This window comes from Castor canadensis, chromosome 6, assembly GCF_047511655.1.
Source record: "Castor canadensis chromosome 6, mCasCan1.hap1v2, whole genome shotgun sequence".
Taxonomy (NCBI): domain Eukaryota; kingdom Metazoa; phylum Chordata; class Mammalia; order Rodentia; family Castoridae; genus Castor; species Castor canadensis.
The window spans coordinates 41,425,048-41,438,354 of record NC_133391.1 but is presented as its reverse complement, the minus strand read 5'-3'; the positions used below and the strand labels follow the sequence as shown (position 1 = coordinate 41,438,354).

General features: G+C 38.2%; 1 protein-coding gene across 15 annotated transcripts in view; it reads right to left on the bottom strand.

Annotated features, from left to right (window-relative positions):
• Positions 1–13,307, bottom strand: part of Wnk1 (WNK lysine deficient protein kinase 1) — a 128,125-nt gene that overhangs the window by 11,489 nt on the left and 103,329 nt on the right. For 14 of the 15 annotated variants that reach the window (XM_074076348.1, XM_074076338.1, XM_074076340.1 and 11 more), the window contains 9 exons: positions 13,157–13,214; positions 12,897–13,019; positions 10,931–12,381; positions 9,650–9,733; positions 7,171–7,254; positions 6,030–6,090; positions 3,126–3,199; positions 1,094–1,755; positions 155–357 (listed from right to left, as the gene is read on the bottom strand). In XM_074076348.1, the coding sequence (XP_073932449.1) occupies positions 155–357; positions 1,094–1,755; positions 3,126–3,199; positions 6,030–6,090; positions 7,171–7,254; positions 9,650–9,733; positions 10,931–12,381; positions 12,897–13,019; positions 13,157–13,214 (2,800 nt within the window). The remainder of the gene's footprint in view (positions 1–154; positions 358–1,093; positions 1,756–3,125; positions 3,200–6,029; positions 6,091–7,170; positions 7,255–9,649; positions 9,734–10,930; positions 12,382–12,896; positions 13,020–13,156; positions 13,215–13,307) is intronic. The other variant, XM_074076335.1, reaches the window with a different exon arrangement.

Genomic DNA, 13,307 nt, shown 5'->3' with positions numbered 1-13,307 from the left:
GGGGGGGTTTAATATATATGGGAATAAAAAAGTCAAGGAAGAATATTAGGAAAACCAAACTTCTTTGAAATTTAATAAAAATAACAAATGTTCAATAGGTTACAAGTATATAGTTGGAGACAGAAACAAAAGATGGCTCTCTAGGGATTTTTACCTGAAAGCTGTGGGCTCTTATTTCCCAATGAACTGCTGCGACTAGACTTGCTACCTTTGCTTTTAGTGGGTCGTCTTCTTCTTCCTGAAAGGGGAGCGGCTGGGGGAATAATGACAGCAGGGGGAACCTTGCCCAGTTTGGTATACAAAGATTCAATTTCATGCTTTTGGCGACTTTGCAGGTCCTGAATCTCTTTAAGATGTCTACAAAAGATCACCAAACATAATATCATAACCACCTTTGTTCAAACAAAAATTAAAGCATATTCTTAAATCTGCAATCAAGTACTTCCTTGGCTATGGGCCTTTTCCCCAAATATACTAGCATGAGATTCTAGGTTTTTAATCCATCTTCCTGGTCTCAGTCACCCAAACCACATTTCATTGAGCTCCTAGTCAAATGCGAATGGCTGATAATGCGTTAGGTGAATATCTTGACCATACGCAGGACAGGCGAATTTGCTACTTTGATCCAGTTTTGACAAATGTAGCTAAGAAAACCTGCCAACATAACTGGGGTAGTTTAACAAACCGCCAGGAGTGGTTAATAGTGATAAAAAATGTTGTTAATAAAAATATTATAGTAACAATATAAAGATGCTGAAGAAATCCCATAACCAAAAATACCATGGGTACTGATGAATGTAAAAGAACTGAATGAATGATATTCAGGAACCTTTAGCTTTTGCATCTTATCCTGTTTAAAAGGAATACAACATCAGCATATTGTAGTGAAAAGACTATTAATCTTGGCACCAAAAACTAAGTCTAAATACAATATCTGCCATTACTCTATTTTATCTTTTTCATTTTTTTTTTTTTTTTTTTTTGGCAGTACTGGGTTTGAACTCAGGGCCTTGTGCATGCCTGGCAGGCAGTCTACTACTTGAGCCACACTGCTAGTCCTGCCATTACTCTTTTAAGCGTAAAATACACTTACTTTTCTCGAAGTCGTCGCAGCTCTAATTTTAAGTCTTCATCTTCAATGTCTGACTCATTGTCACTACTCATGTAGGAGGAGTTGAATGAATTACTAAGGCTTTGACTTAGATTCTGGATGGGAAGGCTCTTTGAGCATGGGTGAGGGGGGGAGTGTGGACTCCCTGAGCCATCATCCATACCCCTGCTTAGAAAGGCAGCCTCCAGGTCAGAAGATGGCCCATTCAGATGTGAAGGCTCTGACAGCTCAGGCTTCTCTTTCTTTGGTATCACAGTAGGGAGAACTGCTTGTTCCAAATCTCTGAAAGGAGGAGATGTCACTGGTTCCTCCTCTTTCTTGACCTCTGTAATCTCCTCGGTTCTTGATACAGAAAAACGACCCACTTTGTTTGTTGTAGTTGTCACCTGAAAACGTCCAACTTTGGTAGGTTGTGCAGTTTCTGACTTTGCTTCTGAGGCAGGAGTTTTGTGGGCACTATCTGGCACATCTGAGGAGACACTGGGGATTGTTATCCCATTAGGCTCTGGCTTTACCAAGGTACTCTCTGGGCTACTGCTTGATAACACCGAGGACTCTGATGTGCTGGACTCAAAATGAACAGACTTTGCATCTTCTGACTTGTTTTCACTCTCTTTCTGGGCATCATCTGTTGCAACTGAAACCTGATGAAAAAAAAAAAAAAAAGGAGAATAAAATGAGATTTAAAAACTGAAGGCCCCAATATTCACTTTCTAGCATGGGTTGTTAAAAAAAAGAGAAAAAAGAAATCAATTTATTTCCTAGTCAGTGAACAGGCTGAATCTCTCTCTTTTCACAGTCTCTGCATTTTTTTTTTTTTTTTTTGATGGCACTGAGGTTTGAACTGAGGGCCTGCAAGTGCTCTATTACTTGATCCACACATCTAGTCATAGTCTCTCCATCTTTGACTGTGAAAATAAATTGAATACCATCACAGAGAACAACATGTCAGAACGAAGATGTACATTCTGAGTGGTGGACTGACTACATGATTTATTTCCATATCTCACGTCATACACAGGATTCAGATTTATGTTAGTCAAAACATAAATACCATGTTACAGAATCTTGATGGTGGTTTGTAAATAAGTATCCAATAAACATTACATGCTAGCTAAGCTTCAGCAACAATACCAGTAAGAAGGACTGAAAGGGAAGAACCAGATCCCTGTACTGGTTTGCCCATGAATTACAAATACAAACTGAGCCCAATTACAAATTCTCAGAACCTCAGTTTATAAATGAGGAAAATAACAACCATCACTCGTGAGCATCAAAATAACTTAAAAGTAGTTAGGAAAGCAGTTTAAAAATGATTTTCAAAGCTTGTTTAACTTTTTATCTATTAAAAGCCAGGTGGGAAAATAAAATGGCATGGTATCACTTGATGCTGATTTAGCACTATAATTTTAGGAGTTAATCTTAAGAAAATTATCTTAAATGTGGAAAATATCTTTACATCAAAGATATTTATTGTCACTTTCCTAATTATTTTAGAAAAACTAGAAATGGTCTAAATGACCAATAATAGGAGAATGGTTAGGTAAGCCAACTACCAGTTGAGAAGAAAGGCTTCTAAAGTAGATTCAGGGCTGGCGGAGTGGCTCAAGTGATAAGAGCCCTGAGTTCAAACCCCAGGGCTGCCAAAACAACAACAACAAAAAAGTGTAATTCTGAGAAGCAGTGGACAACTTTAGAGAGAACAAGCAATCCTGGGTGGTAGGTGGGAAGATAATATGACTCTTTTAGGGGGAGGTGGTACTGGGAGTTGAACTCAGGGGCCTCATACTGCTAGACAGGTGCTCTACCACTTTAACCACTCCACCAGCTTATATTCTAAGTTTTCCATATTTTCTTTAATTAGTATAAATTACTTTTGTGAGGGGAAAAAAACAAAGTTATTAAATGCTATGTAAAATATTAGATTGGCAATTCTGTCCCAAATAGGTAAGAAATAATCCTATACAAGGCCACTCTCTGAAAAGAGGGGATCAAGGGCAAAGAAAATGATTACCTGAAATCGCCCCATCTTAAAAACGCCAGCTCCTGAACTAGTTGTTAGGACAGGGCCTTCAGTGCCTTGAGATACTGAAAGAAATACATGGAAGAAAACAAATTAACACCTCTTAAGTTAGCTTCTTTGCCCTTCTGACAGAAATATAGAACATTAAAGACACTCCCTCACCTCAAACACCTTTTTTGTCACAGGGGCTCACTATGTAGCCCAGGATGGCCTAGAATCTGTGGTCCTCCTGCCTCAGCCTTTGAAATACCGGGATTATAGGCATGCACCACTGTGCCCAGCTAAAGACCTATTTTTAAATGCAAGCCAGTTATATTCCTTTCTGAATGCAACACTTAGACAAAGTTCTAGAAAAGGACAGTACAGTTTTCAGTATCATAGATAAGTAACTCTGAGGAGGACCCACGTCCTCCCCCTGGGACAACCCTCTGATTTTGTTTTTTTCTTTTCCTCCAGCGATATTGTAGACATATACCAGTATGACTGCTATTTCCATGTAATGATACATCTTTAAAGATTACTCCACATTTCTTGTATTTCATCTTTGTAATATATAAAAACATACACACATATATTTAATGTGCTATATATATTTTAATCAGGCTTCTACTGATGGACATTGAAATTATTTAGAATTTCTTGCTATTTTAAAAGTAGTGTAAGAAACAGCCTCTTGTAGATCTGTGGGCTAAACCTGGAAGTGCTGAATTGTTTCCATTTAAAGCTTTGACAAACATTACTAAACTGATCTCATAGGCTTTCCTGAGTCACCAATGGCCATTAAACCCCGAGTTTACCAATGACAGGTGGTAGTTTTGCTTTGCATTTCTATTAGTAAGGAAGTATTTTCACACCTAAGTTACTTTACCTTTTGATTATTTGTCAGTTCCTAAATTTTAGGAACTCCTCATATTAGCAAAACTAGTCTGTTCTATGATATGAACACATGCCCACAATACATACAAATACACACACACACACACACACATATACTTCCCTAGTTTTTAATTTATTTTTGTACTAATGTCACCTTCCCCCCACGCCATTCAACACATTTTAAATCTGTTACTGCTTGCTCTGGTTTGAGTATTTAACTTAGTAATACCTTCTTATTAACATCTTTTATAGTTCAGAGATTAGAAAACTATGATCAGTGGGCCAAATTCAGCCCACTGCCTGTTTTATAAACATATTTTATGGGACAACAGTCAAATTCATTCACTTACATAAGTACTGCCCACTGCTGCTTTTGTAGACTATTAACAGGAGACTTGAGTATGATGTGACAAAGAGCCTGACTGGAAAAGCCTTATTTACTATCTGGCCTTTAAAGAAAAAAGTTTCTAGACTCTGCTCTAGGAAAAATGCTTTTTTTTTTTTTTTTTTTTGTGGTTCAAGAGTTTATAAATTTTCTTAGTGTATATTAATTGTACAAAATAATGTATTTCATTGTGACATTTCATATATGCATATACTCTTAGTTTCTTTTTTGGGAGTACTAGGGATTGAACTCAGGGTCTCTGCCATTTGAACCTTGAGTTCACTCTAACTTTTTTACTAAACTACTATTTTTATGGTATTTTTCTTTTCTCCTTTATTTTTTGGTGGTACTGGGGTTTGAAATCAGAGCTCACACCTTGCTACGCAGGCACTGTACCACTTTCAGCCACGTACCAAGCCCCTATTTTTATGTTACTTTTCATCTTTGTTCCATTTGGAACTTACTTTGATCTAAGCTAGCGATCTGCCTTGGCTTTCACTGAAATGACTATTCAGGTGCCCCAAACTATTAAAATACTCTATCTTCTCACTGATTTAAAAGGGCCATCTTTTTTATATTCTACATTCCTTTTTATTTGTTGGTTAACTTTTAATCAATATATTTTTATTGTATATATGTTTAAGGTGAATGATACGATCTTTTGATAATATACATTTTATTTTACTTTGTCCATTTCTAGTCTGTTCAACTGCTTACATGTTTGGTTTTTTGTGCTGGGCATAGACGCTCACATTTGTAATCTTAGCAACTTGGAAAATGGAGATTAGGAGGATGGCAGTTTGAAGGCAGTCCAGGCAAAATGTTGGTGAGACCCTATCTCAACCAGTAAAAAGGTGGGAGTGGTGGTGGGGGAGCTATATAGATCATCCCAGCTACAGAGGGAAGTATAAATAGGAGGATCATGGTGTCCAGGAGAGCCCAGGCATAAACAAGAGATCCTATTAAAAAAAAAAAAAAAAAAAAAAAAAAGCAAAAAGGGATGGGGGCAGGGCTCAAAATGTAGAGCACCTGTCTAGCAAATCCAAAGCCCTGAGTTCAAACTCCTGTAGTCCCCTCATCCCAAAAAAAAGCAAGAAGTTACCTATAAACTGAGTTTTTTTTTTTTTTTTTTTTTGCAGACAGGGCCTTGCTATGTAGCCCAGATGTGTTCTGAACTATGTAGACTGGCATCAACCTTGTGATCATCCTGTCTCAGTCCCCCCAACCCCCCCCAGTGCTAGGATTATAGGCATGTACCACTACACTCAGCTTGTAAACTGACTTTCATAAATATGCTTTTATTGCATGACCTCTTATAGCAAGGATTTTGCCTAGTTAACAAAGCTTTCTATGCTAAGAAACTATCATTATCCAATGCTTAAAACACCCCTTTTTGCAATAACCACACAAAAGACTTATAAATCTGCTAATATGCTTTAGATGTCAATGCTCCTTGAACAGGAAACACATAAAAATGTTGCTTGTAACAGTCTAAAATATACCACCATTCTCAAGATTGTATTTGAAACAGCAATTCCTAGCACCACAAAAAGAAAACAAAACCCCACCAAACTCCTGTGAATTATAGGTAGGACTGGGAGGATTAATATAAAAGGAAGAAGAATGCATCTCACCATCCTTCTGAGGCTGTGCTCCTGCTTCTGTAACTGCTGTTGGAGCCACCGTGGACACAGGCTGCAAAACACATAAATAGAGACATCACAAAATCTTCAGTTTTAATTAGTCTTACAACTTTTCCCCTATCACCTTTCCTATCTGGTCTTTCTAAAATTGCAGAAAGAGTATATGTGAATAAATACTTATGTCTAAGAGAATCTTCTGTTCTTTTGTAATTTAAAAGTAAGACTGAAGTAGAGAGGCAGTTTTCTAAAGAAATTTTGAGTTTTAACCCTTCTTTATTAAAAATTTTCTCAAAGGATACTTGGATATTCACAGAAAAGTAGTTTAAATCTAAACATTATTGCTACATAAAGTTAAGGCTCTTCCAAAGAATAAAGACAAAATTCATAGGACTGATCTGCAATGTAATCTATCCAAAGATAAGCCAAAAAAAAAGTACCTTTCAAATCATAATGTAATTACACTATGGGGTCAGTGCTAATATTTAATTAATCTATCTCATTTCTGCTGGTTGGAATAATCAGGGACTCTGAATAGGTGGCTAAAGTATTAATAATGATTTAAGTTAGTTTTTTTTTTCTTTTATTATTCATATGTGCATACAAGGCTTGGGTCATTTCTTCCCCCTGCCCCCACCCCCTCCCTTAACACCCACTCTTGCCCCCTCCCTCTCCCCCCCTCCCAATACCCAGCAGAAACTATTTTGCCCTTATTTCTAATTTTGTTGTAGAGGGAGTATAAGCAATAACAGGAAGGGACAAGGGTTTTTGCTGGTTGAGATAAGGATAGCTATACAGGGTATTGACTCACATTGATTTCCTGTGCGTGTGTGTTACCTTCTAGGTTAATTCTTTTTGATCTAACCTTTTCTCTAGTACCTGTTCCCCTTTTCCTATTGGCCTCAGTTGCTTTTAAGGTATCTGCTTTAGTTTCTCTGCGTTAAGGGCAACAAATGCTAGCTAGTTTTTTAGGTGTCTTACCTATCCTCACCCCTCCCTTGTGTGCTCTTGCTTTTATCATGTGCTCATAGTCTAATCCCATTGTTGTGTTTGCCCTTAAGTTACAGTTTGTGTTCCAGAAATATAATACATCTGGGTCATGAAGAGATTTTGTATCAAGGTGTTAAAAACTTACCCCAACTGCAGATGTCACTGTAATATTCTCTGGACTAAGTGTCCTTCTCAACTGAGCATCAAGATTTTCTAGAGGTTGCTGGGACTGAGCAAAAACAGTTAAAAGTACATGTAAATTCTTTAGTATCTTAGGAGCCACAATACATGTAGACAATTTATACAGGACATACTGTTTTATGCTTTAGATTACAACGTAACATTTTTTTATCAATGCAAAAGTCAGTATACTGAAATTTAATGTAACATTTCAGTGATCAGTTTCTCAAGATGGTATGTCAATGTATCAAGCCGTAAGACTAGTTTCAGCTACATTTATGTTTTCACCGCTTCAAAGCCATCCTTCTCATCTTCTAAGTTTGGTGATACTAAAGTGATAGAAATTTTTTGTCCTCTGAAAATATATTCTGAAAACTCTACTGGTAGTCCATGTTTCCCATTTTTCTTCTCAGTTTTATATACCTTTCTGGGAACCTATCACTATGATTAAGAGATGGCGTTAATAGTGGCTATCAAGGGATATTTTCTTATTCAGATCTAAAGAAAAATAATTCTACCCTACCAATAATAAAAAGGAGGTCCAGGTATTCCATCATCTTAACTATGCCTCATTACTATATACCTCAAGGTCATACCTTTCACCCTTGCCACAGTTGCCAATCCCACATCTAACCTTATTTCTATCAACCTATGTTTATACAGCCTTCATTTACGCTTCTCTCTAAATATGCAGTTACCATCCACTTATACTTGCCCTCCCTCCACATTTCTCAATTTCCCATTATATTTCATACTCCCTTAGGAAGCTGAATGCTTTTATTTTTTGAATATGGTCATCTCACTATGTTGCCAGGCTGGTCTCAAACTCCCGGTTCAGGTGATACTTCCACATCAGCCTCCTAAATGTTGTCACTATAATACATGCCACAAATGCATGCTCTTGTTCCTTTTTTTTTTTTTTTAAAGTATTGAAGTTTGAACTCAGGCCCTTACACTTACTAGGCAGATGTTCTATCACTTAAGCCATGCCCTCCTGCCCTTTTTGCTTTAGTTATTTTTCAAATATGGTCTCATGCAGGCCAGCCTGGTCCAAAAATCCCAGCACCTCTCATGTAGCTGGGATGACAGGCATGCACCATCACACCCAACTTTACTGGTTGAGATGGGGTCTCTCTGTACATGTAGGATGGCCTCAAACCACAAGCCTCTTGATCTCCAACTTCCAAGTAGCTGGGATTGTAGGTAAGCCACTGCATCCAGTTGAATGCATGTTTTTAAAGACAATTGGCTTAAATCCAAACTTCTATTTTAGAGACTTTTTTAAATGGTTGGTAGAATAGATGGTAGAGTGGGTTCTCTGTTGGGAGTTATTACTTTATTGTGGTAAGTCCCTTACAGTATAGTCTATTGAAAATTTGGATTAAAGTAGGGATAAATTCATAGTAGGTTTCTCAAGTAAGCAATTGGTCATGTTTTTCTTACATATAACTCCAAAATAAATTCCTAACTCAGTTTCAAAGTTTATCAGCTTGTGCTATGTTAGAAGCTTTTTCATGGTTACAATGGATTCATTCACAGGTGCTTTCCTTATGGGAATTCAACTCAATGTGTTGGTAATGTTGTAGGGTCAGCAAAGCAAACAATAATTTAAACATTACAGGTAATTCTAATCACCACCACACTCCAGGAGAAGTTAGTGGGTGAAGTGAATCTTAAGTTCATTTTGGTGGTCTCAGTTCCCCTTTGAGTAACCATACAATGCTAGCATTCACAGAGGTTATGTGACTTCTATATTAAAAGATACAGTATATACTTTCATAAAACATCATCTCTTTATATAATGTACATTAGTTGCTTAATAAAACAAATGATAAACATTCACGAAAAAACTGGTATGTGGGACTCAAGGCAAAAAAAAAAAAAAGGCGTGAGTTACCAGTGTATACCCCCACTACACACACAGGATCTTGCTATGTAGTTCACATGGGCCTCATACTCAATGATTCTCCTGCCTCAGTCATCCAGGTACTGGGATTACAGGTGTGCACCACCATACCTAGCTTATGGTTCTTGATACTCAGAAATTTTCAGTTTGATTACATAAACCTTTTTACGTCTACAATGGCTTAGAAGTTAACCTAACATTTGTAGAATAGTGAAACTGTATCTTAAAAGTGTGAATGTTAAAAGGAGTTATGTTTCTCGGGCAAAATGTCAACCTTGGTATTTTCTTCCTACTTAAGATATGAAAAAATATTGATGTCAAATATTTTCTACCTGAAGCAATACTCTAAACAAAAGAACCATGAATTTTCTTACTTTAAATAGGGCCTGGGTCATTGACTACACAGTTTTAAAAGGAAGATGTTATCAAGTAAAAGGCAAAAAGGAGCCAGAAGCCAAGATCATGCAATGGAGAATTTAAACAAGCTCTGTGAATGGAAGAAGGGGCATAGAAAGGAATCTGCCATGTCTTGGGGCACCTGAGTTAGTGAAGGTCCAGGGAAGGGTGGCAGCTGCTCACAGGGTAGAGTACCAGCTGGAAGTTCAGTACCCACTGGCAATACCTACAATGAAGGGAGATTCAAGCCCATGAGACACCAATGGTAAAGACTGCATACTAAAGAACAAACCAACTGATCTGAATACAGAAATGTAAGAGCAAAATGGGTCTAGTTAAGACATGCTTATCACATAGGCCCTACTGATTATCCATTTTAAATAAAAGACATTATAACCAATGGTATGTAATCAGAGTAACTATTAAAAATTACTGAAATGACTATGAAATAGTAAAATATAATAAAAGGCTGTTTTCTAGGGAAAATAAAGAAAAGTCTATATGCAGAGCCCAGATAAATATATATATATTTAGTGGGGCTGGGGCTGAACTCAGGGCTTCATGCTTCCAAAGCACGTGCTCTAATGCTTGAGCCACACCTTCCATCCATAGAATCCAGACATTTTTGAAGGCACTTATATGACACAATATCATCTTAGCTTTTGCTAAGAAAAACAAGACTTTCCAGAGAACAGAGAGACAAAAAACAGAGGCTAGTTTAGAAATAAGCAAGGGGCAGGTCTACCAACGAGCATTAAAAAAACTATATACTACAAAGTACAATGTTCGGGTAGGTTAGGTGTATTAAATGCATTTTTTGACTTAAAGTATTTTCAATTTCCAATGCGTTTGTAGGGCTTACACCCTACTTTAAGTCAAGAAACATCTATCTTACTCTAATGTAAAAACACTCTCGTATCAGTAACAATGCAGAACAAAAGGTAGCTGAAGCATACAATTCAGTATACACTACATCCTTGTTATTTTTGGAGATTTAGAGAGGCCGCAGTTAGCAGAATGAGAAGAAATCTACCACAGCAGAATTAGAAAATAAATTCTAGCTATTTATTCTCAGAATTAGATCATTTTCTCCTTTTCTGTATCACTTTTACCATTAACATCCCAACTTCTTATAAATACCAATTCAGGAGAAATGCCTGTGTTTTATCTAATAATTACATCTTCTAAGAAAACAGTGCAACATAAATAACCTAAAAATCCTTCCTTATTTCAAAAAAGGGAAAAATCTTGTGCTTGAAGTACACACATTCTAAAATTGGTGTCAACTGAAGACTGAGTACCCAACTGTATGTCAGGTACCTTTGTAACTATACTTCTAATATGCAAGGTTGATTTGAAAAATGGAAGTAAGGGGAACAGGAGTGATCGTATTTACCTAATTATTTTATAGTGAGAATCTTACCGGAGTCTTAGTTAAAGGTGGCTTTGAGGGAGTAGTTCCAGGTTTCACTCCTGATACACTGCCAGCTGGGGCTGAGACATAGCTGCCTGGGGTAGGAACCTGCCCAGGTGTGCCCACTGTGCCCACAGGCATAACTGACAAACCAGTTGTTCCCAATGGCAAATTGGTTGGCGGTAAGCAAGTACTCGTAGTAGAAGTCATGAGTTTGCTTGGTGCAACAGCAGTGGTGGGGATGCCTGCTGTGACAGTGGTTTCTACTGCTAGAGAGGTGTCTAGTGAGACAGAAGCATGCTGAGCTCCAGATGAGCTATGCTCACTAAAGAGAGAACGCAACTTTTCCTCCAGAGTCTTTATGTCATCAATTCCAGGAGCTTTGGGTTGGGTATCAGCATCTATTTCTGGACAGTGAGTGTGGGGCTGGTTGGGAAGCAAAGCTGGTTGAGGCTGACTGTGAATGAGAGTTTGCTGTACAGCAGGCACATTGGCAACAGGTTGTACCAAGGGTGGGATACTAGGTACTTGGGGTAATAAAGGTGTACAAGTAGGTGCCGCTACTTGGGGAAGGACAGGTGTAGAAGTCATAGCTGATTGGATGACCAAAGGATGCACTGCACCAGACTGAGAAACAGAACTAGACACTCCTGTTCCAGGAGAGGAAGAGGATGCAGAGAAGGACAAAGCCAATCCAGCTGTACTGCTATGAGATGTTTTGTCTAGTGAGTGTGCACTAACCACCACTGTTTCAGCTAGAGTAGGCGCAGAGGTGCTGCTGCTAAGCTGAACAGATGGCTGTGAAGCTATGCTTGGGAATGGAGTGGTGGAAGAGACCGATGTTACTGAAGCTACCCCAGCAGTACTGCCTGCTGTCTGCTGCAATAATACAGCTGGAGGCTTAGGAGCTGGGGCAGCCACACTGCCTACTGCAGTGGTTAAAGTTGTTGAAACTGTTATAGAAGAAAAAGTGCCTGTACTAGGAACAATGCTCCCAGAGGTGGGGGCCTGAGCTGGCTGGGATGTTGTAGACATTGAGAGAACTGCAGGTATTGTAGTGGTTGAAACCACACTGGAAAGTATTGGCGACTCCGACACAGGTGGTATAGGGACACCACTTGAAGTTACCACACCTGTGCTGGTGGCAACTCTGGCAATCCCTTTTTTTTCTGTGGGCACTGTAACCTCAGACTGAATTACTGATGCGGAAATTTCATTAAGAGGGCTACTTGTTACAGGGACTGAGACTGAAGGTGTAGCCGCTGCTGTGGTTGGGCCTCCAACAATGCTACCCAAGAAAGGGGGAAATGTTGGTCCTGTGTGACTGAAGTTTGGAGGTGCCGTACTGGGTCCTTCAGTTCTGTGGGCATGTCTAAGTTCAGAAAAGGCCTGCTGGAGACTAAGGGATGAAGCAGAATGAGACAAGTTAATTCCAGGGCCCTGAGATGTAGAAGCAGCAACTGCAAAAGAAAACAAAAATAAAGGAATTAACCCATTTAAAAAGGATGGATTCAAAAGACTATCCTAAGAACCTATTTTTGGATTATCAACACCACCACATACCAATAAGGTCTAAAATTTCTACCAGGGAAATGACGTGCTCTAAAACAGCAAAGCTAAACAGTAGTTTGATCAGGTAAGTCAGATTGTATGAAATGGAAATCATTTCCAGAAATGATTATTTCTGGAAAATAATCAAACATGGAGTAACCTGAAAACACATATACAATAATTCTAAATGCAGAAACACACACATACCACAGTATCTTATGCATGGCTGTTCTTTTTGGCTTTTTCTTTAATTTTCTGTATTACTTATCAATTTCCTTTCTCCACATAGCTATCTATTATTTATAATATCATTTTTCTGCTCATTTTTATTATCTGTATCAGCATGAGCTACTTCTTGACAAGCAAGCTTTTATTATAGCAGAGATGTTGTAGGATATACTTAAGTATGTGGTAGAATCCTTACCCGTATCTGGAATTTCACTGGTGAAAACTTTCGATTCTCGTAATCGGCTTTCTGGCACAGGACTTACTATAAATCGTCTTCCAGCAGAATGAACAACTTGAGTCAAAGAACTGGTAGGAACACCTGCACAAAATGAAACAAACCACTTAATTGCATTACTATTGTATTACACAGTTACCAACATGAAGCTTCAAGATTTCATTATTGGCGTGCACAACTTAAGTCAAAGGTTAAAAACAAACAAGGAAAGAAAAATTCACCTATTTGCTGTGGCATGGAAGACGCAGGAATTGGTTGTTTGAACTCTCCTTCCAATCTCTGCAACACACAAAAGTAATTAAATTCATTCTCAAATGCAATTTCCATGATTAGGCAGAGCAAATCGCCACATATGCAGAGAACATGAATGCT